Source organism: Emydura macquarii, unplaced genomic scaffold, assembly GCF_026122565.2.
Source record: "Emydura macquarii macquarii isolate MOO-44397 ecotype Brisbane River unplaced genomic scaffold, CSIRO-AGI_Emac_v2 contig_2676, whole genome shotgun sequence".
Taxonomy (NCBI): domain Eukaryota; kingdom Metazoa; phylum Chordata; order Testudines; family Chelidae; genus Emydura; species Emydura macquarii.
The window spans coordinates 23,929,353-23,953,292 of record NW_027132813.1 but is presented as its reverse complement, the minus strand read 5'-3'; the positions used below and the strand labels follow the sequence as shown (position 1 = coordinate 23,953,292).

The 23,940-nt window shown below is 42.1% G+C and overlaps 1 protein-coding gene across 2 annotated transcripts in view; it reads left to right on the top strand.

Moving 5' to 3' along the window:
* The window catches only part of THADA (THADA armadillo repeat containing), a 345,314-nt gene that overhangs the window by 200,437 nt on the left and 120,937 nt on the right, over positions 1 to 23,940 (top strand). For both annotated transcript variants that reach the window (XM_067565060.1, XM_067565061.1), the window contains exon 30: positions 13,086 to 13,201. In XM_067565060.1, the coding sequence (XP_067421161.1) occupies positions 13,086 to 13,201 (116 nt within the window). The remainder of the gene's footprint in view (positions 1 to 13,085; positions 13,202 to 23,940) is intronic.

Sequence of the window (23,940 nt, the reverse complement as noted above, 5' to 3'; positions counted from 1 at the left end):
CAAAAAGTGTTCTCTGACTTGGCAGACCCAGTTGGTATTGACCACACCAAGACTTTCCATCTCCAAGGTAGTGGAACCATCTGGTACAGTGGATACTGCATGAGCAAAAGACCCTAAGAGGGCTAGCTTGCAAAAAAGCAGCAAACGAAGACCTATAGCCTCTGCCTTGCTACCACTGGAGCCAATAAAACATTGGAACTGAGCAATTCAGTACTGCTCCAGGCTATGGCACCACCTTCTGTGTCTACAGCACATAGTGCATGATCCTTGGCACCAACAACTGCAACAAAGGCTTTGGTACTGACTCTCTCGGTACCGCAACAGTTCCTCTGCCACAAGGATCTTCTCGTCTTCCCGGCAACAGAATCTTCTCTTCTCAGTACCAACCTCACTCCAGCATGCTCAGTATTGAGTCAACTCACCACACCGCCCAGATCAGCTCCTTCCTTATTTTGTGACTAGGACAAATGAGGATGAAGGTGAAATCTCCTCCTCCAGTCATTCCTCACGTATCCACTCACGTACCAGAGAAGGTCCACCAGAATACCATGAATACCACCCGGCACCTGATATTCAGGGCTGGTATAGATACCATGGATGCTACCACTCCTGCATTGCCACCACAGTGGCCTTACTGGGACCCATGGGTAGAATACTTCAACACTACCCTAAGCCTCCCAGTGCACACAGAGAAAGGTCAAGGCATTCTCCCTCAACATCTGTATCTGCACCCTCTGAACCTCTGGAAGAGGCAGTTGAGGAACTGGAGGACACTTCAGATCAGGAAGTCACCCCAGCTACCAATTTTTCATCATCCCTTCCAGACAAAGCTATCATGTCCCCTATGACTGGGGATGATTTTAAACAGTTCCAGGAATTGTTCGAGAGGATTGCAGACTCATTGCCAGTGGTATCTCCAGAGGATGCAGAATCCCAACATAAGTTGCTGGACATCCTCCAAGTGTCAGTGTCTTCCAAGACTGCCTTCCCAATAAATGAGGCTCTGATGGACCCAGCCAAGACCATTTGGCAGACCCAAATAACAATCCCGCCTACCTGCAAAAGAGCAGACAAAAATATTGTGTTTCCTCCAAAGCGTTGGAATTTCTGTTTTCACATCCTATACCAAACTCTCTGGTGGTAGAGACCGTGAATGAGCGGGGCAGATAACACAATTTTAGATCCTGCCCATACGACAGGGAATTGAAGAGATTGGACCTCTTTGGTCATAAAGCTTATTCTTTAGCGACCCTACAATTCAGGATAGCAAATTATGACGCATTAATGCCAAATACAACCACTCCAATTACTCAAAAATGTCAGCCTTTATTGAACACGTAACAGAAGATAAAAAGGAACAATGTAAAGCTTTTATATCTGAGGATCAGTTCCTAGCTCGCACAGGTTTACAAGCTTCCTTGGAAGCTTCAGCAAACACAGTGGCACACTCCCTGGCCACAGCCATAGTAATGCGACGAGCTTCATGGCTCCTCCATCTTTCGGGGTTTCCTGAAGCAGCCATTGAGGATCTCCCCTTTGAAGGCCGCAAGCTCTTTGCAGCCAAAACTGACAAGTCACTTCACACACTGAAGGACGTTAAAGCAACATTCAGTTCTTTGGGCATATACATGCTGTGACACTCTATCTCAGAACAACACCCCAGAAACTCCATATTAACCAATGTCATGTAATTATGATATGTTCTGTACAAGGTATGCCTTGTGTGGTATAATTTTAAAAGTCTTGATCTGCTGAATATTAATATATTCTTGGATTGTACGTGCTACTGCAGTATGTAAAGTTATGAAATATTGTTGAATATGCCGCTAGAACATGCAGCCAGGTGGGAAACTCCTACAAACAGCTTTTCAGGTACAACACAGGCAGATAGTGTTGATGGCTATCTCTCATTCATTCAAGGATAGATTCCACAAACAGGAATTGTTTACAGTAGAATATTTGCCAAGAAAGCACGAATACAGTGAAGTACTGACTGACTAATGAGTCCGGTCACAAGTATCACTGTTCCAGCAATCTGGAAAAGACTATAAAAGAAGGGGAGCAGCATCATGATTTGGCTTCACTCCCCCTACAAATGAATACCTGAAGGATCGTTTGGAAGACAAAAGGAGTTTGAGAGGGGAGTCCCAGGCAGGGAAGACTGCCCAACCTACATTTAAGAAATTGTTTGTACCAGCTAACAAGGGTGAGACATTGCTAATTCAAATCCTGTTAGTGTGTAGGACTTAGACTGCGATCTTATGTTTATTTCTTTTGGTAACTGCTTCTATTCTCTTTACACTTGCCACTTTTAATCACTTAAAATCTATTTTTGTAGTTGTTAAACTTGTTTAATGTTTTATCTTAACCAGGGTGTTTTTGAGTGAAGTGTTTAGGCAACTCCGCTCAGTAAGAAAAGCTGGTGCACGTCCCTTCCATTTTGAGGGAAGGGCGGACTGGACAATAAACATAACTGGTCAGGCTTTTGACCAGGGCAAGATGGTACAATAGAACCTCAAAAATACGAACACCAGAGTTACGAACAGACCCGTCAACTGAACACCATGTGGAACCGGAAGTAAGCAATCAGGCTGCAGTGAAGGGGGAAGGAGGAAAAAAGAAAGCAAATACTAAACTGTGCCTGTATTGCTTCTTAAAGGTCAGCATGCAGAGCAGAAACAGCCTGGAGTCTGCACTGCTTCCTGTATGCCAAAAGCACTTTCACCCCCTTGCTCCCCACCCCACCCCACTGGGAGGCGGAAGCTGTTATCATCCCCACATCCATCCCGTCAGGAGGGGGACAAGCTTGCAAGCTCAATCTAAGCCGAGGAAAAAAGCTGCAACAGCGAGTTGCTGATGCTGCAAGGAACTGAAGGTTGCAGCCAAAGCCTGGCCTGGAGCAGGAGTGGGAGCCAGAATCCGAACTGCTGCCTGCATGCTGCACTCTGAAGGAGTTTTAAAGGTCCACAGCCTGCGCACTGATGCGGCCCAAGCTTTGCCTGTGGCTGCACTCCTGGATCCTGCCAGCAGCTCTGGGAATGCGAGGGGCAGGGGAGGGAGGGGCAGTGGCAGCGGGTTGGCACCAAGCCTCTGCCATATGCTGCCTCTGGAGGGCGGCAAGCAGTGCACAGAGTAGAGCGAGCCCTGGAGGGAGGAGGCTGAGGGCTGGTGCTTGTAGTGCCAAAGGTTTGGGGCAGGCCCCTCCCCCCCGGTTCAGCCCAAAGGCTTAACAGGAATAGGGCAGGGAGCTGTGTGCAAACCAGGCAGTGCTGCCAAATGCCACCTTTGCAGAGATCTCTCCCAGGCCTCGACTGGAAGACGCTGACTGCAGGGTATTGTACCATAATGTTTTGTCCAGAATTATGAACATTTCAGAGTTATGATCAACCTCCATTCCCGAGGTTTTCATATCTTTGAGGTTCTACAGTATAGCCCTGGGATCCTGGGCTGGGGAGCTGGCTGGAGCTTCTCTATTGTTGCTTCATGAGTGCCTGGGGAAAGCGTTCATTGAACTAAATTGGGTGTGTGACACCACGTGCTATCAGATTGGATGATAGAGTCTGGAGAGACTGTGTGTCACCAGTCAGAGTATGGTGGACAGCCCACCTCAAGCTAAATAGTTAAGGGTACCCAGCGGTTCCACAGATTCCAGACTGCACTTGAAGGTTCAGCATACAGTCACACATGCCTACACAAAAGAAAAAACTGGGCAAATATAATTCGACACAGAGATCCAGATCCATGCGCTATATCCAACCACAGAGACAACATGACCCTCAGAGGCAGAGACCCATAAGAAACAAGACCACTCCCTTCTCAGCCCTCGAAGTCCTAACAACCTCTTTCTAAACAACAGTTTTGAGGATTTGGTCGAAGATCAGAAACACCTTCCACATCTTCTATTGCTGGAACTACCCGACACCATTAACCCATTCGGGCACCATCTGACTCTGTTCCAGAAACATCACGTCAGACAAATGGGTACTCGAAATCATACAGCCTGGCTATCCCATCCAATTTACCTTCGTTCTCTCGTACCCACCTTCCCTCCCCATCCCTCTTCAGGAACTCTTCTCATGAACATCTGTTACGACTGGAGGTGAACCATCTCATATGCTTGGGCGCAGTAGAACCAGTACTAACACAACACAAGGAGAAGGGTTTCCACTCCCATTATTTTCTAACCCAGAAAAAAATGGTGGGTGGAGATCCATTCTCGATTTAAGAAGGCTCAACAAGTTTGTGAAAAGCCAGTGATTCAGGATGGTCACGCTAGCCACAATAATTCCAGTATTAGAATGAATGGATCAGTTCTCGGCACTTGAGAGGCCTAAGGGAAAAGACCCAGTCAGAAGGGAAAGATTGAACTGGACATTTGGTTTGGGCACTACCCCGCCCAGTGGGGCTGTCGGGTCAAGAGCCTTCCCTGGCAAGGAGGCCAGGAAGAACCTGTGTTGGAGCAGGGTATGGACATTAAGTCAAGGGGCATGGGGAAGTAACCCAAGGAAGCTAGCAGCTTTCCTGAAACCATAGTGCGAGACTGCTACTTGTAGGGTCACTGTGTTTGGGCCCGGAGTCAAGGGTGGGACTGGGCTCCCTTCCCCCCTGCCCCTTCCACCCTCTACTGGCCATTCACTGGGGGGGCAAGAGCCCAGTGAAGAGGCAAGGGCCCGTGAGAACCAGAGATACGACTGGGAGCAAGAAGGGAGTGGCTATCTTAGAGGCTGTATTACCCTCCCTCATCACTAGAGGGTGGAAGACCACTAAAAGGTGAAGCAGTTCCCTGACCTACCACTAGAAGGAAGTGCTGGACCCACCAAGGTAGAGGAAGAGCTTGTCACAATACATAAATTAGAATGTTGCCATTTGTCATTTAATTTAAACAGCTACCAACCATTTTTAGCATTTTGGACTCAGTGCTGAGCAGAAACAGTGGTTCACATAGTACTTGTGGACTGGCTTTTATGGATCTAAAATGGAGTACTATTTCAAACTGAAAAGTACACTGTTTTCAGCACTTGTAGTGTATGTGGAGCTACATGCTGCAATGAAAAATGGCAACGAAAGGCCCTGGCAGTGGGAAGGCAGTGAGGAAAAGTCCCTGCTGCTGAAGCTTTCCCACGCTGCCTCCCCACTGCCAGAGACTTTCCTCTGTGGGAAAAGGCTCTGGCAGTTCCTTGTGGTGTGTGGAGAGGCTGCAGCAGCAGGGAGCTGCTGGAGCCTTTCCCTGCTGATGGAGCCTGCAGTGTAAGCAGGAGGAGAGCACTGCTTGGGGATGTAGATAGCTATATAGGGTATATACATTAAGGTTCCGATACGTCTTTACTTGCCTAACCAGTGCCTGACCATCTACATTTATACCCATACTAGGGGAGCGTGCAGTGCCTGTATTCTATACATTACCCTAAGTGTAGACACAGCCTAAGACCTTGTCTACACTAGAACTTACTTTGGTTTAACTTATGTCCCTCAGGGGTGTGAATAATTATTGGATTATTCACATCCATAAGTGACATAAGTTATACCAACCTAAATGCTGGTATAGATCATGCTACGTTGGCAGGAGCGCTTTTCCCGCTGACATAGCTACCACCTCTCGTGGGAGATGGAATAATTAAACCAGTGGGAGAGCTCTCTCTTGTCGGCTTAGAACATCTTCACCAGAAGTGCTACTGGATCCAGCTGGTGAGCACTAACAGTTCCTCAGTGCACTGTCATCTTCCCTGCTTTGAAACAAGAGTAGATCAAAGCATACCAAGGAACTATTAGTGCTTGTTAGCAGTGTCCAGGCGGATACACCCCAGCTTGCCACAAACTAAATGTTCTTGTAGACAGGACTGTCCCCTAGACCAAATGGGTCCCAGGTGAGTAGCATCTTTGGTGCCTCCGCCCGCGCCCCCCGCCCCCCCCCCCCCCCCCCCCCGTTTTGTTAAACCTTTGAATACCTTATTTTTATTGCATTTGTAGCTCATTTCACAAAGTTGATGTACTATTTGCATGCATGATTTATCTGTCATAAAAGATGATGAACTTGCACACTGGGTTCTATATTTATTCATGCCATATTTGAGCAAATAAAAAAATGTTCTGCTAAGCTTATAAAAACACTTTAAAATTTAAAGTAACAGAAATGTACAAACAAGAAACTGAACTGTGTACCAACATTGGGTGTACCCGTACTAAATAGTATTACAGTAGGTGATAGCCTTAAAATGTTAAACCTAGTCCTTTAGTTCAAAAGGTCACTTTTCTCGCCTCTGCCCTTGCGACCTGAAGCACAGTGTCAGAAAGATCCATAGATTGGCCCATGGCATTTTCAAATAATAAAATAGCAAGTGATGTCAGTCTCTCATCAGCCATCAATGATTGAAAATATATTTTAATGAGCTTAAGCTTCAAAAAGCTACGCTCACCGCTCACAACTGTGATCGTGAGCGCAGCATGAGCAGCATTCTCAAAACTATCTGCATATTAGGAAAAGTGTCCTTCAGCGCGGCATCACAAATGAATAGCAGAACTTGCAGTGAAGAGTGCTTTCTATGTGGCAAAATGTGATGGATGCTGTCCAGCTTGACATGGAGGTCTTTATCATTGATGTCTGAACATTCCCCATGTGTCAGCATCTGGTGAAGGTCCATACAATTATTCAAGAGTGTTTTCCTATCTGCCAGCAGCTTAGTAAGGTCCCACACAAAAAACCAGGTTTTTGTGGTGCTTCATTTGTCTGAACCTTTTTTCTGTGGACACTCAAGCAGTGTCAATGAGTGAGCAAAAAAACTCCCTCTTGAATTTTTCTTCCAAACTTCCCATCACCCCATCTCTGCCCTTGTAACCAAACTGTCTTTTCTTCCAATGACAGGCTCAATTCTTAAGTTTTCCACAATTTCTTTGGCAGCAGTGATGGCATCTTCAAATCTGTTCTCTGTAGGCCACAATGAAATCAAGGCAGCTTCTCATCAAAGTAGAAGCAGTTGTGATGTCCATCGACTGAGTTTGTAATCCCTTGCTTACAATGTTTTCTTGGAACAGGATATCGTGCCAAACCATAGTTGAGACCAGAAATTTGAAGTCAGTGATCTGGTTTTGCCAGGCTTTATGCCTCATGTTGGATTCCAGTCTTGCCTTTACTTAACTGCACCAATTCCATCAGGGCATCGTAAACTTCAGGCACTTGGTACCTCACTAGCTTGATGCTGTCAATGTGGATCTCCCAGCAAGTGTCAGTTAGTGTCTTCACCGTCTGATTTGTAACATTGTCCGTGAGGATCTTCCACCTGATAGTTGATCCTGAAAACAGGATGTATATCCTTTGCAGTACTCCAAAGAGAGCTACTGAATCTAAAGAAGACGCTGCATCTGACACAACCAGGTTGAGGTAATGGCAGCCACAAGGCACAAAGAAAGCTCTTGGATTCAGTGCAAGGATCCTTCTCTTCATGTTCACACTGTTGTTGTAGCCTTGGCCATGGCAGTCCTGAAGCTTTATTTTATTCTCATTCAAAATGTTCATAAACAGTTCAGTTAGGCCTCTTTTTTTTTTTTTTTTTTTTAAATAGAATTGTCCACAGACCAGAAACAGATAGTGTTCTGTACTTGGATACAGCTATCCTTGTTGTCAACAAATCGTACTGTAAATGACATCTTTTCACTGTGACTGTCAGGAGTGCAGTTCATTATTATGGGGTAGTACTTTGTTTGGCCAAGCCGCATCAATATGTTATCAAGCACCTTCTTTGCCATAAGGTCAGTCAATTCATTTTGAACTGTTTTGCTGCAGTAATGGTCCATACCTTCTTTATGAGCTTCTCAACGTGGGTGCTCACACATATTGTCGTATTTCCCAAGAAAGTCTATGAAACCAAGGAAATTACCTTATGATCAGTGAACAACTTATCTGATGAGCTCCAGAAAGCCGAATTATTCTTTGCAAGGAAGAGGGTAATTTAGATCAGACACTCGAGCATGTTCCTCCAATGTTGGGTTTCTACATTAATAATGTTCTGGCTTTCTGTGTCTGTGTATTTATTCAGTTTGAGCCTGGAGTCGACTGCCATCCATTAGGAGTAGGCTGTAAAATGGCTGGATGAGTTTTCATGTTGCTTCAGAGCATCGGTTAAGTTATGCCAGTAATTGTAATATGCCAGTAAATGCAACGATTTGGCATTCTTGTCAAATATTTTGCAGCAAAACCAGAACTCTTTGTCAGTTGACTTTGAGTAAACCATCCATTGCCAATTCAGTTTCTCAGCGTTCTCGAGCACTCTTTCTCAGTGTGACTTTGGGAAGTGTCGGTTTTGCTCACTTACTGAAAACATATCCTCGGTTTTGCTAGACCTGTTCAAAATTGTACGATCAATATTGGCAGAGTTTAGGATCGCCGGCTATAAAGCAAGATCTGATGTATCGATTTGTGGTGTATAATTTTTCTCACTTCCATTTCTGTCATTATGCACCACTGGTTCTTCTTTATTGTTTCTCTCCTTTTCATGTAAACCAGATTTTTCTTTGTCTTTACTCCTCCTTTTTATGTGAGCCCCATTCTTTATCATCGCTCTCCTTTACGCTGCCAGTAAAACTGGCTGATTCTCCGTCACTTTCCTCATATTTCCATTACTTATCTTCAGATAAATCTGCTAATTCCTTAATAAAAGGATTTCCATTATTTATGCTTCACTCCTCAGTTTCTTCTGCACTGGGATGATCGCTACAGCCTAAAGCACGGTCTGTTCCCATCAGATATTTTCCCATCAGATTTGCCCCTTGTTGCAAACTAGATTGCAATTAAGCTTTTTACTTCCTATACTGAGCTCCTGAAGGCTTCTTCAAAATCATCTTTTAGTTCTATGGGGGAAAACAGACAATAGTAGGGAGAGCAGAAGTCTGTGTTCTGCCGTCTTAGAAAGTAATCAAACAATAAATGTTAAGCATGGCAAAAGAAGTAACAGTATTTCTTTTATATTGCAAATCTAGGGGTTCGATGGATATCTGTTGTCTCATTTAATATGTCCTTTATTAGTCGCTACTTACACTCTTCAAGTCTTAAAACCAAGTATACTTTCACAATTACCCTATAAAACAAGATTCACAATATTGCAGCTGGGCTTACTTCACTTCAGGTCGTTCTCATTGACTGACTGGTGACGCCCCGCCCCTTATATACCCGTGAAGGCATGTCTGACAATGTTCTAGGAGGTTTGAGGGAAATGTAGTTTTCAGAAAGTCTGGAAGGTTCCATGAGATTCTATAAAGGTCCAGAACATTCTATGAGGTTAGTGAAAAATGAATGCACATATGGAATACCTGAAACATTTTACTTCAAACATTCTGTTTTCCGTTTTCTCGCTAACAACAAAAACAGCACCCCAAACCTGACAGTACCAAGCCTGGCACCCCAGGCAGTCACCTGCCCCTAAATCCGGCCCTGTGTGTGGACAAGCCCTTTGACCTGGACACTGGGTTTTGGGGTACTTTTTAAAAAGCACGTTTTGTGCCTGTATTTATTTGTGAACTACTGTTGCCCAACCAACTGAAGGAGCTGTCAGCTAGCGAAGTTGGTGAATTTGACACAAAGCTGATACCTCAAGAGCCATGTGTCCAGAAGGGCTATTATATGTTCCCACTTTGCCCATCTCTCTCCACCAAGCCAGTGAGACCCTTCTGCAAAAATTCTTACTACCCAAGTAGGATCTAATTCACAGGGTGGCATGAAAAAAGGAGGGGAGATAACTCGGCAGAGATGGAAGGACTGGCATCATGTGCTCTCTCCTGCTGCTGCCAAAACCACACTTGTGCCCAAAACTGCCTAACTGCACATCCCCTGTAGGCTTATCTCTTGCACCATGTATCCCCATGTAATTTAGAAATCTGGTCACCCTAATTGTTGTAGGTTCATCCATATGTTAAGAAGATAGGGAATGATAGAGATTTAATCACAGGGCCATTGCCATAAAGACTTATGTCACAAGAATTCATGAAGGAAACACTCCCAGGCCTGGTCCTATGCTTTTTTTTTTTTTTTTTTTTAAATAGTACACTACAGAGATGGGGCTGGACAGATCCCCCAAGCATGCAATTGATGCCAGCTTCCTTGCACATGCACTCAGTGTCCTCATCTATGGACCAGTTGACCATATCTCCTCTCAACACTACTCCTCTGAGCAAATTTTCATTACTCACTGCTGTTTTGCAACTTTGCATTTAAGAAAAAACAATGTATGTAAAATATATATTTTAATCGAGTTCCCACTTTGCATCATTGTTCAAATATGTTTATTTTTTTGTTTTTTCATAAAATCCAAAATTTGGTATGACTGCATACCCCCAAAAGGCAGTGATACCCAGAACGGAAGAGATGACTCCTCTGATTAGGAATATTTGAGGTGATAGCATTTATTTTTATAGAAGTGTATTTGATGATGGATTATTTTGTTTAAAATGGAGGCAAGTTTTTTGCTTTTTGTTTTGGGACATTGAATAACTGTTAGGAGCTTTGCAGAAGTGGACAAAAACCTCTTTTAATTGTTCAAAGAATATCCGTAAGATGCCTCTTGCGACTGCCTTGATCATTCAGCTCTGAACATTATCCGAGAATATTGCTCTGATCTTAGCCTCCATATTCACACCTCTTAGTTGTTGACGTAATACTTCAGTCCCTGAAACAATTTTCAGAATATCCTGTGCTCAGACGTGCTCACTTATTTTATCTGAAGGAATAAATTCCAAAATGGAACAGACTCAATGGTATGTTTTCATCCTTCCTATGGAGAAAGTGTGGTCTGGTTTAGAGTATGGAACTGAAAACATTATTGAATAGATAATATTTTTCATCTAAATTCTACAGATAACATGTAATCTATTCTCCTTTGTTTCCTGGTAACATAATGATTGACAAGATTCCTTATCAATATTTGTTATAGTATGACACATTTTGATGAGTTTGTACATGTATGACTTCTTTTCTGAAACTAAAGTTTCACTGATGTATTGATATAAAATTATATAGAAACTGGATACTATGTTTATTGTTTACCTTATCATTGAAAATATCTATGTTCATGCATGAATTGTCATATCTTATTATAATCAACATTCTGAATTACCCAAGCCTTTTTGCTTATTCCAGGCATGTTGTACAGTTTGTTATAGTATGATTTTTGAATTTCATACATCCTGTCATGGTTGATAATTTCTCATGACCAATACTTTATAACTAAGACCATATTTTTTCTCACTACAAGATCACCTACATATATTTAATTTCTAATTAAACAATAGCTAAACTTGTTGAGAGGAATTAAACTCTTAGCAGTCTTCACAGAGTGTTAGAGTAATCAAAGGTCAGTTTCAGATCCTAAAACAGCTTGCACCATGTTTCTATGCTCAAACAGATGTGTTCATTTATTATAATGGAAGAAATAAATCCCTGCAAAAAACAAACCTATGTTTATACGACTTCTATGATTTTATATTGTTTTGTCTGTTAACTAGTGACCCAATTGCTGTCTTTTTTAAAAAAACAAAGAGATTTCATTTTCGTTTGTGTGTTTTTTTTGTTTTTAAGTTCCGTTAGTTATAAGTCATTCCTTATTTATTGGGTCTCTGGTTGTTGCTGTGGAAATTGCAACTCCTGAGTTCAGAATGATCTTGCCAGAGTTTTTCTATAATGACGATGCAGCGTAGGTGGCACAGTTGAAAGAAGACAGCTTTACTTTCATATGCCAGGCTGAAATTTACCAAAAATTACATAAACATGTTTGTTTTTTCCCTGACTAAGCTGAACAAATGTGGCACTGAGTTTATACTCTCATTAACAAGTTGTCATTTGAATTATGATTTGTTTGTTTTTTAAATGAAGGCCCTTTAGAAGATTTTGATTGTTGGAAAATAATTGTAAACTAAGTTTATACAGTATAACAGTGTGTTCTAAAACTGTATAACTTTACAAGGGCTTTTAATCAATAAATATTAAGTTAGTGGTGAGAGAATAGAAGACCCTTGTAGTTTGTTGGTATGTCCCTAGAAATGGTATTGTGAGAAATCTGATGGCATGCCTGTAAGCTAGGATAGCCCTGTAATAGATATAGGGAACCAAGGCAGGTTTTTTTTTCTCACTTCATCAGCTGCTGTCAGCGACCAAGTTTTGAGGGCTTCAGGAAGGATAGTCCCAAATTATCTCAGGTGTTGGTGAGACTATTAATATACAACACTTTTCTCTCCTGTGATAATATATCTACAACAGCTGAAATTCTAAGAAAAGAAGTACAGTAAAACATAATTTTAATATTATGAACACATCTATTAATAGGCAGAACAATGTTGCAACATTGGGCCCAGGATTTGCAAGGAGATGTGCACAGGCATTTTGACTCTAGGGATTCTTCTGAGCACATCTCATTGCAGGACTGGAGCCTATATTGTTGTTTTATAATCCAAGCAAAACAAACATGCAGTTGATATAACTAGTTAATTAGTATAATTCAACAATTGAAACCAATTGCTTATACAATTTTTATGTATGAACTGAAGATTAAAATAAAAGATAGAATGTTTAACTCAGATATCATTAATACATACTATTTCATTGAGGCTAAAGGGTTTTAAATAATTTTAAAAGTGTACTTGTTTTGATTAAGTTGATGAGAACATAGAAGTCTCAGTATGAAGGACTAGTTCTAAGTAATTTCCCTATGTAGAATAAGCATGCATGGATTTGCTGCCACCTCTAGAATGATAGAATTTGACAAAATTGCTGGTGTCAAGAAAAATGTTTAAATTGTTTTGTCTTAAAATCAGTTTTTAGGTTGTTTTTGATATTTCATAAATTATAAGGTTATGATTATGGGATAATTGTCTTTTTATTTTGTATTGTGAAAAGTGCATGTAATAGAAAAGTAGATTGAGGATGTAGCTTTGCCATTATCCAAAACGAATACACTTTCTGCATGAATAATAGAGGGTCATTTTGCTACTGGTATTTTTCTTCTATATGGTTATTTTGAAGAAGGGCGAAAGGTAGGAACTGAAGTTTAAAGAAAAAAAAAAAATTTTCACAGCAGTTTGCAACTTTTTTTCTTTTTTGGATTTAGGTTTTTCACTTACTCGGGTCCTACTTGGAATCTAAACACCAGATTAATTCAGACCTTCAGCAGGGGCTAGTTGACATCATCACTTGTATAAAAGCCAAAGTGTGGTTGGCCAAAAGGTATGTTCAAAGACCATATATATGTTCAAAGACCGTATATGCAAGAAGTTATCAAAGACTACTAATACCTGGATGGTTGGAGGGGGTTGTTTTTGTTTGTTTTTGCAAGACTATTAATATAAATTCTGCATAATTCATTAAAAGTATTTATTCTTTTGGTCTTTTTTTCCTCCTAAAAATAAAGGAAAAATAGTGTTATTGTGCTTTCCTCACATACTTCACTGTTTTTTGCTTTATCAAGCCTCTTCTCCGCACATGAAATACTTTACTTTCATTTATATACCACAAAGGTACAGAAATCCAAATCCAAATATAAACATTCATCTCATAGACTGGGTGAATTATACCAGGAGAAAAAGAACAAGAAAATTTTGAAGAAAGGATGAATATGGATGTTATGATAAAATCACAGTAATATATACAGTATGGTCAGTAGCATGGCCATACTTCCCTTATTTTCTTTGGTCAATCTCCTCACCAAAGAATGTAGAAAATGTGTCACAGGCTCAGCCATAGGTTCTGGGAGTGCTGCCACACCCCCTGGCTTGAAGTGGTTTCCATCATATATAAGATTTACAGTTTGGTTTAGTGGCTCTCAGCACCCCCACTATTCAAATTTTTCCAGCAATCTGGGTCACAGCGTGCTACTGCTGGATCTTTTGCAGGCTGTGTCCACCCAAACATCAACAACACAGGACAATTCTGGACATCTTTCTTCAGGCTTGCTGCAGAAGGATGTTGAGATGGCCTACGTACCCCCATAAAACAAACAAACAAAAACATTTTGTCCCGGCAGCTAAAAAGAAAATAACATGTTGTTTCAAAGTTTCTCTAAGCACATGTGTAGTATTAAAATATTGTATACACATTTTGCTGACCAAAGTCAGTAGAAAGATCTCTGCACAAAATAAACTAAGTGCGTATACCACCCTGACAGAGGAGATGGGCCTTGCATATCTCTTTAAAAATACTATGCATATATAATTAACAATTTACATGCTCCCAGAGACTGTATAATGGGCCCATTTTATAAATGAATAATATTAATAAATATGCTAGTCTCCCGTCTCCCAGGAGAATATATATTTTTAGGTTTCTGATAGAGGAATTCTCTGCAATATTGAGAGTAAGAAATTCAGCTGCCTAATGTGGATATATGGCTAAACTGCAGCATTTCCTCTATTTTACTTGCACATAAAATGATCATATGCACTAATGTAAGCCTGCATCAATAGGACGTTTTCCTTTGTGTATCTGCTCTAGGTTCTTTTCTTGAAACATTATAAATTACAGTATTAACATAACCTGGATTTAAGAGATTTTTGTTTTAAACTAATAGAGCCCTTACTATTTAGACTTGACAGAAGGAATAAAAGTGGGATAAATTTAATATGTATTTTTTTCTAAACTCGTAATGTTTTTCTGTATATTTTGAGTGTCGGGTTCTGGAAAACTGCGTTAAGTCATACAGTGTTGGTTTAAAACTTTTCAAAAGAGTTTTTATCCATAATTTATTTGCTCATTCTCACTTGATCTGTATTGTTTTATTTATTTAAGGGGCACCATGAACAGGGTGAAATTTGTTTTTACCTACTTTTTTTTACCTAACTAAAGTAATGAAAATGTCTGTGAAACATTTGATAACATAATTTACTTGTAAATATATTAAACCTAAAAAGAAAAGGGAATGATTGCACTAAAATGGAGACTTGCTTTTCTTTTTCAAGTGGTGGTCTCTGTGGGATTCCATGTGGGAATACTCTGTACATGCACTCTGACTTCCTGAGACTGAAAGATTTTACATTAGCATTGTCTGTAGGTCCATGCCTGTGCCCCCTTGTGCTCAGAACAGAGGGCATAAGAGGAGGCCTGGACTGACCACCTTCTCAGTTCCTCTCTGCTGCTTGTGGTCTGAGATGGAATCCTCAGTGTCCGCAGCTTCACTAATGTTCCTGCTTCTAATCAAATTTTTCTGTAAATAGTTTTACCTTTTAGATCGTGTTCTGGAGACCGGGGTGTTTCTCCCCTCATTTCCCCTCCACCATTTGGAGTTGTTAAATGCCTAGATCACCAGCTGCAAGTCCTTTGAGGTCTGCCCTTCTATCTTCCAGTGAGTGTCTGTCTGTTACCTTGGAGTAGGTTTACTAACAGTCCCATATTATAAGGAATGTCCTTTATTTAAATAGAAAATTGCCTGCCCTATACTAAATTAGTACGGGATGCCTTTTACCCCTTTTTCAACAGCAAGCAGCCAGTATTCATGGTTGCATCTTTCGTTCAGTTCTGCACAGGAAAAGCAGATAGGGCTGCGCTCAAGGGCTAGGGTGGAGAGGGAAGGAGAAAGATGCCCCCTGCTCACTCCAGCCCTTGAGCACAGCCCCGTCTGCTTTCCCTGCGCAGGCCCTGTCTGGCAGGGCAGGTGGACAGGGCTGTGTGTCCTGGAGCTGCGCGGAAGGACCAGGGTCAGGAAGGGACTTTGCCTGATAGGGGGATCAGTATTCCCAGGATGTAGCCTCCCTGCTCACAAAGTCTCTTCCAACTTCCCCAGCAGGATGCACAGTGCTGCAGCAGGCAAAGACAAGCAACTTGCCACCTCCAACTCTGCTGCTGGAGCCTGTGCAGAACCTGAACAGGAGTCGCAGCGGTGATGGCTGGCCCAGCACCTGAGGCCCTGGGTTCTCTGCAGCATCCAGAGCTGGAGAGAGAGAAACCCTGGGAAGCATGGGAGTGAAGGGAAGAGACTTGCCCCCAGAGGTTCAAGTCAAGATTGGGGACATCTGAGATCTGTCCCATATTTTTTAAATACTGTGTTGCCAAACCTACCTTTATAGAATACCACATTCCCTCCAAGTGCAATGGTTGTCGTTATTTTCCATGTTCAACCCAGCAATCCTGTGAATTCTGGGTCTGAAGATACCTGGTGGAATAGTCGATGAGGCCTCTGTCAGACCCTGGGTTGTCTGATGCCCTGTACACTGGCCAAAGGCACCTCTCCTGGCCAGATGTTAGGACCATCGGAGACCAGGCCTAAGGACTCTACAGGTAACGGGAAGAGAGTAAGGAAAAATGCTCTTAAAAAGTGGAAGAAATCCCCTCCCAAGACCTCTAAGAGGAGGACTGCCTTCCCTGCCCTAGTGAGACTCCATGCCCCGTATGGGTGTGTCAGGAGGTCATTGGGAGCATGATCTCTAGTATTGAGGTCAAAGAGCACTTTAAAGGTACCAGCCACGAGAGAGAAGGGAGCGGTTTCCAGCTGCACCAGTTGTACTGCACCAGAGTGAGAAGAAGGACTTGGCGGTACCAACATGCACTGCTTGACCTAAGTCAGTACAGTTGGCTTCACCTGGAGGCAGATCCCGCTCCTTCTCCCCAATTCTTAGACCTGTGTATGCTATCCTCGAAGACTTGGCTCTGCATTCTGACCTGAAATCACTGATGCTCTCAGAACTGTAGCTACCTTATGGAGAGTTCGGGTCAGTGCACTGTTTGCAGGTCCTATCTGCCAGCGAAGGCATTACAAAGTATAAGGTACCAACAGCTCTGCCAAAGGAATCTAAAGATTTATATTCCTCTAGTGAGCTGGAGGTTGAGACAGTGGCTCCTCTGTCTGCTCCAAGATGCGTCATTAGCCCTGACAGAGGTTCCAGAGACTCCTAGGCACCCTTGCATGACGTGTTACCGGGTTTGGGAGCAGTGGTACCTTCCCCGTTCTTACAACCCCACTCTCTTACCCTTATGATCTCACTCACTGGACCTATTGGGCCTGATATGAATATCACCACTGATATTGGCCTTATTATCAGACCTACCAACTTTGAAGGATCTGAGCAGGAATTCAGACTGAAGTCACCTTGTATAGAATAGTCTCAGCCCCCTTGGGATTGTTCTGAGGAGGAAGATCAACCTGAATAGATGGGCCCAATCAGTCACCCCGTGGCACACTCATCCTCATCTTCCAATAAGTTGGTAGCACTGGCTTCACCATTGCCATCCAACGACCACAAGACAATTTCAGGACTTCCTGGGGAGGATTGCAGAGTCACTGCAGATTACTTTGGAGAAAGTCCAGGACTCCACTCAAAAATTGCTAGATATCCTCCCGACTGCAATCGATGAAGCTGTATTGGAGCCGCTCAAGAGAGTGTGATACACCCCAGCCACCAATGTCCACACTCCTAAGAGAACAGAGAAAAACTACTTTGTACTATCTAAGGGGGTGGAATATTTTGTTTTCACAGCCCACCTCAAACCTCCTGGTGGTTCAGGCCATCACTGTCTGTAACAGACTACCAATCTAGGTCTGCTCCCTCCAAAAAGAACACCAAAAAATGAGGCTATGTCTACACTGATGGCGGCAAATTCACCGCTGTCAGATTGACTTATCTGGATCGACTGAGCGGTCAGTGAAGACCCGCTCAGTCAATCCAGAAATCGACATATTAAGACCACCTCCTCAAGTGGCGTAACATTGCGTCGACAGGAACATGGTCCCCATTGGCGTAGTGCATGGAAGACGGAGCGCAGAACAGAAGCACAATTCGATGGGAGTTACGCAAGTTTTTTGTGTAGTTTGCGTAACTTTGGTTGACTGCCGCCGAATCTCTGAGTAAGTGTAGACAAGCCCTTAGACCTCCTTGGAAGAAGGTGTTTCTCCTCCACAAGCCTTCAGTTTCACATTATGGACTATCATGCATTTATGCCTAAATATTCCTTTATTGATTAAAACAAATTGTCTGAGTTCACCAACAAATTTCCACAGGACCACATTTTCAAGGCATCATTGAGGGTAAGCTGATAGCTAGGTCATTGCTTCAATCTTCAGTTAATGCTGCAGGCATGGTTTTCCTCTCCTTGATGACTGTGGTTGCTATGAGATGGGTTTCATGACTTGACCTCTTCGGGTTTCCCTAGGAAGTTGAGGCTATTGTGGAGGGCCCCCCCTTCAAGGCCAACAATCTGTTTAGTGAAAAAACTGGTGAGTGTGCACATCCTTAAAGATTCCTGTATAATCCTCTGCTCTCTGTTATTTAGAGCCCAGCACTTTGGAAAAAGTACTCCAAACTGCCTTCTTATAAACCACATTCAGCTCCTCAGTCCTTTTACTGTCACAGAGTTTGAGCCTCCCAGGAAGCACCAGAGGATACAGCACAGCAGACAAAACATCCTGCTATCGTCCTCTCCCCAAGAAATCATTTTGACAAGACACTTGAGAGCTGCCAACCAGTCTCCACTCCTTCCAGTACCCCTTTTGGTGGCTACCTGGCCTGTTTCTTTCTGTCATGGTGTCATATTACATCAGATAGATGGGTCCTAGAGATCATCTCCACTGGCTACATTATAGAATTTCTTTCCATCGCTTCACAAAACCCCTTTCTTTGGTCCTGTTCAGGGACTTTTCCCGCAAGAGGATCCTCAAAAAGGGAGTAGACTCCCTAATCCAGCTAGGGGCTATAGAATTTATGCCTCTTTAGGTTTTTTTAGGATATTTGCATGTTCCCAAAAAAAATGGGAGCTGGAGACCCATTCTGGATTTCAGACAAGTGAATGTCTTCATATGCCATTTGAGATTGAGGGTGACAACTTTAGCCTCTACAATCCACTCACTAAACAAAGGTGATTGATTTACAGCTCTCACTTTGTCTCTTTCACACACAGACATACATCCAGGGAACAGAAGAATACCTGCACTTCATGGTGGGCGTAGAACATTATCAATACAGAATTCTGTAGTCTCCAAAGTTTTCACAAAGGTGCTATTTGTGTAGTAGCATGCTTACGTCACCAGGGCAGCTCAGTTGGTCATATGGGGAAGTGCAGTCATCCGTCTTTTTCCCTTCACAGCCCACGTTCCATCTGTAGGACTTCAGGTAAACAAAGTCCACTTTAGTGCCAATTATAGACTTTATCAGAGCAACTCTGGACTCAATTTCAGTAAAAACATACTTATCATGGACAGATTTCACACAATGAGGGATCTCATTGCCCAGCTCTGGCTGAATCCTCAGGCAATAGTTAGATCCCACTTGGATGTCCTAGGCCCCATGGCCGCCTGCACCTACATGACCCTTTAGCAATGCTCCTCTTTGTCCAACTTCAGGCATTGTTACAAACAGTCTATACTCTGAGCAGGGAACCTGGACAAACCAAGTCAGTTTCCCTCAGTGTCCTGACATGATTCATGTAGTGAGAAAGCAAAGAAGCTGTTTGTGTAGGCGTTCCCTTCGTTCCCACCCTCCCATCTGCAAAGATGATGGCTGTGGTTGACTCCCTACTGGAATGGGGAGCAAATCTGGATGATGCTCAAGGTTTGTGGTCTGATCAAGAATCCAAGCTGCACATTATCTCGAACTGCAAGCAGTACACAAAGTCTGCAAAAGGTCCCTTCCTTTCATCTGTGCACTGCTTGGTCAGGTCATGTCTGATATGACCATAGTTTACCACATAAACAGGGAGGAATGAGATCCACTCCTTTCACACTGAGGCAGCCAAACTCTGGAATTGGCACATCTGACACCAGATAACCCACTCAGCAATGCACCTCCTGGAATACTGAACACTATGGCAGACAGACTCAGCAGATACTTTCACAGGGAACACTAATGGGAACTGTGTGACTTGGTGGCATGGCACATCTTCTGACAATAGGGATTCCCATTGTGGGATTTTTCGTGTCCCAAGAGAACATGAAATGCCCAGCCTACTGTTCCTAAACAACTTGGGGTCACAATTTCTGAAGGGAACACATCCCTAGTTCAGTGGTGAGAGCCATTAATATTTGCCTTTCCACCGTTATCTCTCTTACCTTGAGTCCTGAGGAAAATCAAGCAGGACAGCACATCGATAATCTTAGTGGTGCCCTGATGGCCGAACAGTTTTGGTTGGTGACATATCCATGCACGTAAATTCAGCTGTTTCTGAACCTGCTGACTCAGGACAAAGGGAAGGCCAACCATCCCACCAGCATCTCTTCATCTAACAGCCTGACATTTGGGTTGATGATGAGTTGAGAAAGGTCATGTTCAGGGGAGTTAAAAACCCTCCTCATTAATAGAAGAAAAATCTCTGAGAAAATATTATGCAGCTAAGTAGAAGAGATGTCTAGTGTCGGCATCATCAGATACTTCCAGAGGACCAAGTTCCCTTCCAAATTAGACGACTACTTTTCCCTTGAGAAGTTATAATATAAAAGGGATACGGTTTCTTTGGATGTGTCTACACTGCAACATAAATCTGGGCTCAGATTCAGGGTTGAGCCCAAACCCCCCTTCCATCTACACTCAAATCTCTCAGGCTTGTACTCAGGGTCCTAGGACCCTAACAGGATGGAGGCTTTGAATCCAAATCAAGCTGAGACCAAGGGCTCGAGCCTTTCACTTTGCTATGTAAATGCAGCCCTCTCACCCTCCCCAGACATCTGGTAGAAGTATCCCACAATTCCATGGGCCAACTTCCTTTGTTCTCTATCTCCCAAGAATCATCAATCAACTCCAGGGAAACAGAAGCAGCACTTCCTTATTGTAGCACTGCAGCTCTGCGAGTCAGCATTTAACCCTTTTGCTTTATTCTGCCCACTGAACTGCAAACATACCATGGGAGAACCTGCTGCACTTGCAATAGACATCAACCAAAAGAAGTCTTTTGCAAAGTGCTCTGCTTCATTATCATGGGAGCACAGCCAGACTTTGGTTAGTCTCTGGTGTGAGGCCAGGACAACAGATTTAAATTTGGAATTTTAGCAAGCATACCAGGAATGGCGAGCAAATAGTGAATAGCAGCAAATAGCAAAGAATCTGCCAGTGCTGGAAATTTACTAGACTGGTGGCCAGTTCAGGGAACAGATTAAGTGGCTCAAGACTGAATACCAGGAAACCAGGGGCCAATATCACATTTCGGGCAACTCACTGAGATCATGGCCGTTTTTATAATGAGTTTGAGCAGGATATCAGTCTGTCAAGTGCACATTCAACAATCATGTTAGAGGTGCTGAGAGTGTAAGTAAACCTTTTGCTAGGCACTGTTGGAGGCCCAGTACAGTTTGAGTTGCTTGACCACTGTCCTACAGGCCTAGCATAGCTTCAGTTGCTTGCTTGGCTATTCTGACCTCTGTAGCATGACATCTTCCAGTTGTCAGAGATGAATAGGACTACTGAGTAACCTTATAGATGTCTCAGTTTCTGCATGCCATGGCACATAAGACAAAATACAGATACTGTATGCTTTCAACTGCACATAGATAACGGTGATGGGAACAACAAGTTATCCTTGAACGTCTGGGGGTACACTTTCATTGCCAAGGGACATACTTTTACTCCGCTTCTTCTATCACCAGATGTTGTTTTGACAATTCCAGTTATCATGGTGAGAATGGAATGTAGTAAAGGGTGAAAACCCAATGTAGGTAATTAGCATATATGATGAGAGAGAGAGAATTAGGTGAAGGCTGTTTATGGAAGGGTATAAGAAGTTATGACTTAGACAAAGGGGCGTGCTCCATCAACACCTGACTCCGCAAGAGGTGCTGCCGGTCAGATCAGAGGATCCACTGACTCCCTGGAGGGGCCTCTGAAGAAAGCCTTTCCTGTATACAGCCGTCTAAGTAACTGCTTAGCTCTCTAGGCTTAGTGAGTATGACATGTTGTAGTTAATTTTAGGTTTTGAATTTTACTAGTATGTTTATAGAAAATCTTGCACATTAAACCTTACTGATCTGTAAATCGGGTGTACCATGTCTCACTGGTATCCACACTGATCACAAAAGTGTCCAGTATCAACAAGTCCTTTGATATCAGGGTACAGCTTCATAAGCCAAGGCAAAAGGGGTTCATGGGGTCCTCCAGAATAATGATGGAGATGGTGGAAATGATTAGATCTGGGCAAAATTTTTTGCTTTTTCACCAGTAATGCAGTTTTGGTCAATTCAAAACTATGTGCAAATTTGACAGGTCTGTGGCTCTGGGCACTATTAGTACAAAGATTGCTTTGGCTAGTTTCTTAAGTACTCTAAGGTGAATTTCATCATGCTCTTCTGACTTAAACACATGCAATTTATTTAAATGTTCTTTGAACTGTTCTTTCCCAATTTTGCCCTGATATCTTTTCCCCTTGTTGGTAATTAATTATGTTAAGTATCTGGTCACAATTAACTTTTTAGTGAAGAATAAAGCAAAAATATTGGAACAAAACTCCTCTCAAAATATCAAAATCCTCTGTGAAGCAGAATTACCTTCTCTGCACAACTCTCGTCCCATATGTATGTCCTAGAAAGGAAGAGAAGCAGACTAAAGCAAAGAATTACCCATTTGTTTTTTAATTCTAAGTATAAAGAAATAACTGTAATATCTCAGGTACCACAGTGTGGTGACTATTGGCGAACATGATCTTTAATGGCAACCAGTATTTACTTGCAATTGGTAGAAAAGCTAAAACCATGGGGAGATAACGTTTTAAAAAAATTTTAGTATTGTTTTATCACCAGTAGTTTCGAATTCTGACGTGATTAAAATTAATTTGTCATTTCTGTACTTATTCTGCATGGTCCCTGCCAACTTGAGTTAAAATACACACTTTCACTGTGGTCTGGAGCCAATCTTCATGAGAGCCTTACACTTATGATTTTGGATGACAAGAGCAGGTCTCAAAATTATGAGGCCAAAGTGTGCTATTACCTAGCAACAGCACTTAGATGCATGAGCTAATCCCTGCTCTAGATATACTGTAGCTGTCAGAAGAACTGTCTTTTTTTTTTCTTTTTGAGGTTGCAGACAGCAGTATTATTATCTAACCACTAAATTTATCAGCATAAAAGAGCCCGAGACACTGTTGCATAGTGTAGCACTGTAATTTTATTTTTTACTCAAAGACATGTCTTTAGGGAATAAAATAGGCTTTTTTCCCCCCTCATTTCCCCTAGTAAGCTGATTTTTTTTCCAATGTGTCAGAGAACTTTTAGGCTGAAAATTCCAGTTAAAAACCCATCATTAAAACAAACACCGTGGGAGTTTTTTCTTTGTGGTCTTTGCTGCTATGGCATCAGGGGAGAGAGAGCATTAATATTTCACCTCATTTAAGCTTTGGCTTCTAGCCTTTCCCTATATTTCCTATTTTTAAAAATTGATACTTTTCAAACAGCTAAATATTTATCACTGCTCTTTTTGGACAAATATTAAATGTAGGGATTTTATTTTTCAGGTTGAGTGAATTTGATGCTTATTTTTATCCTTCTGCCTAGTGTGAACATTATTATTCAGATTATCTTTTTTCTTAAGTTTTTCCCTCCATTTTCTTGTAGTTTACACTTCATTGTTCACTGCAGCATTTTTTTTCCTTTTCTAAAAAAGGATATGTTATGCCTTTCCCTCAAGTGCTACGAACACCAAAATAACATTCTTTGACATTAACATTTGTTAAAATTATATATATATTTTTCCATGTATCGAAGACGCAGGATATTTGAAAATAACAGAAATGTGAAAATATACGAAGTCTTTCTTGCAAAAAGGCTGAGGTTATGGAAAAATATTCTGGTGAAAAGCCGTCAGAAATAATCAATATTTCAAGCTGAGCCTTTGAAAGAGTTGCTTAAAGATCAAAGCTCTTTCACATGAGAGAAACCAATAAAAATAGTTTTTGCTTAACTGCATGCCAAGGGGTTAAAAGACCAACAGTAGGTGCCTTCTACTTTATAAATATAGAAAGTTATAAGTACAACATGGAGCTGGTAATTTGTTATACAGAGGAAG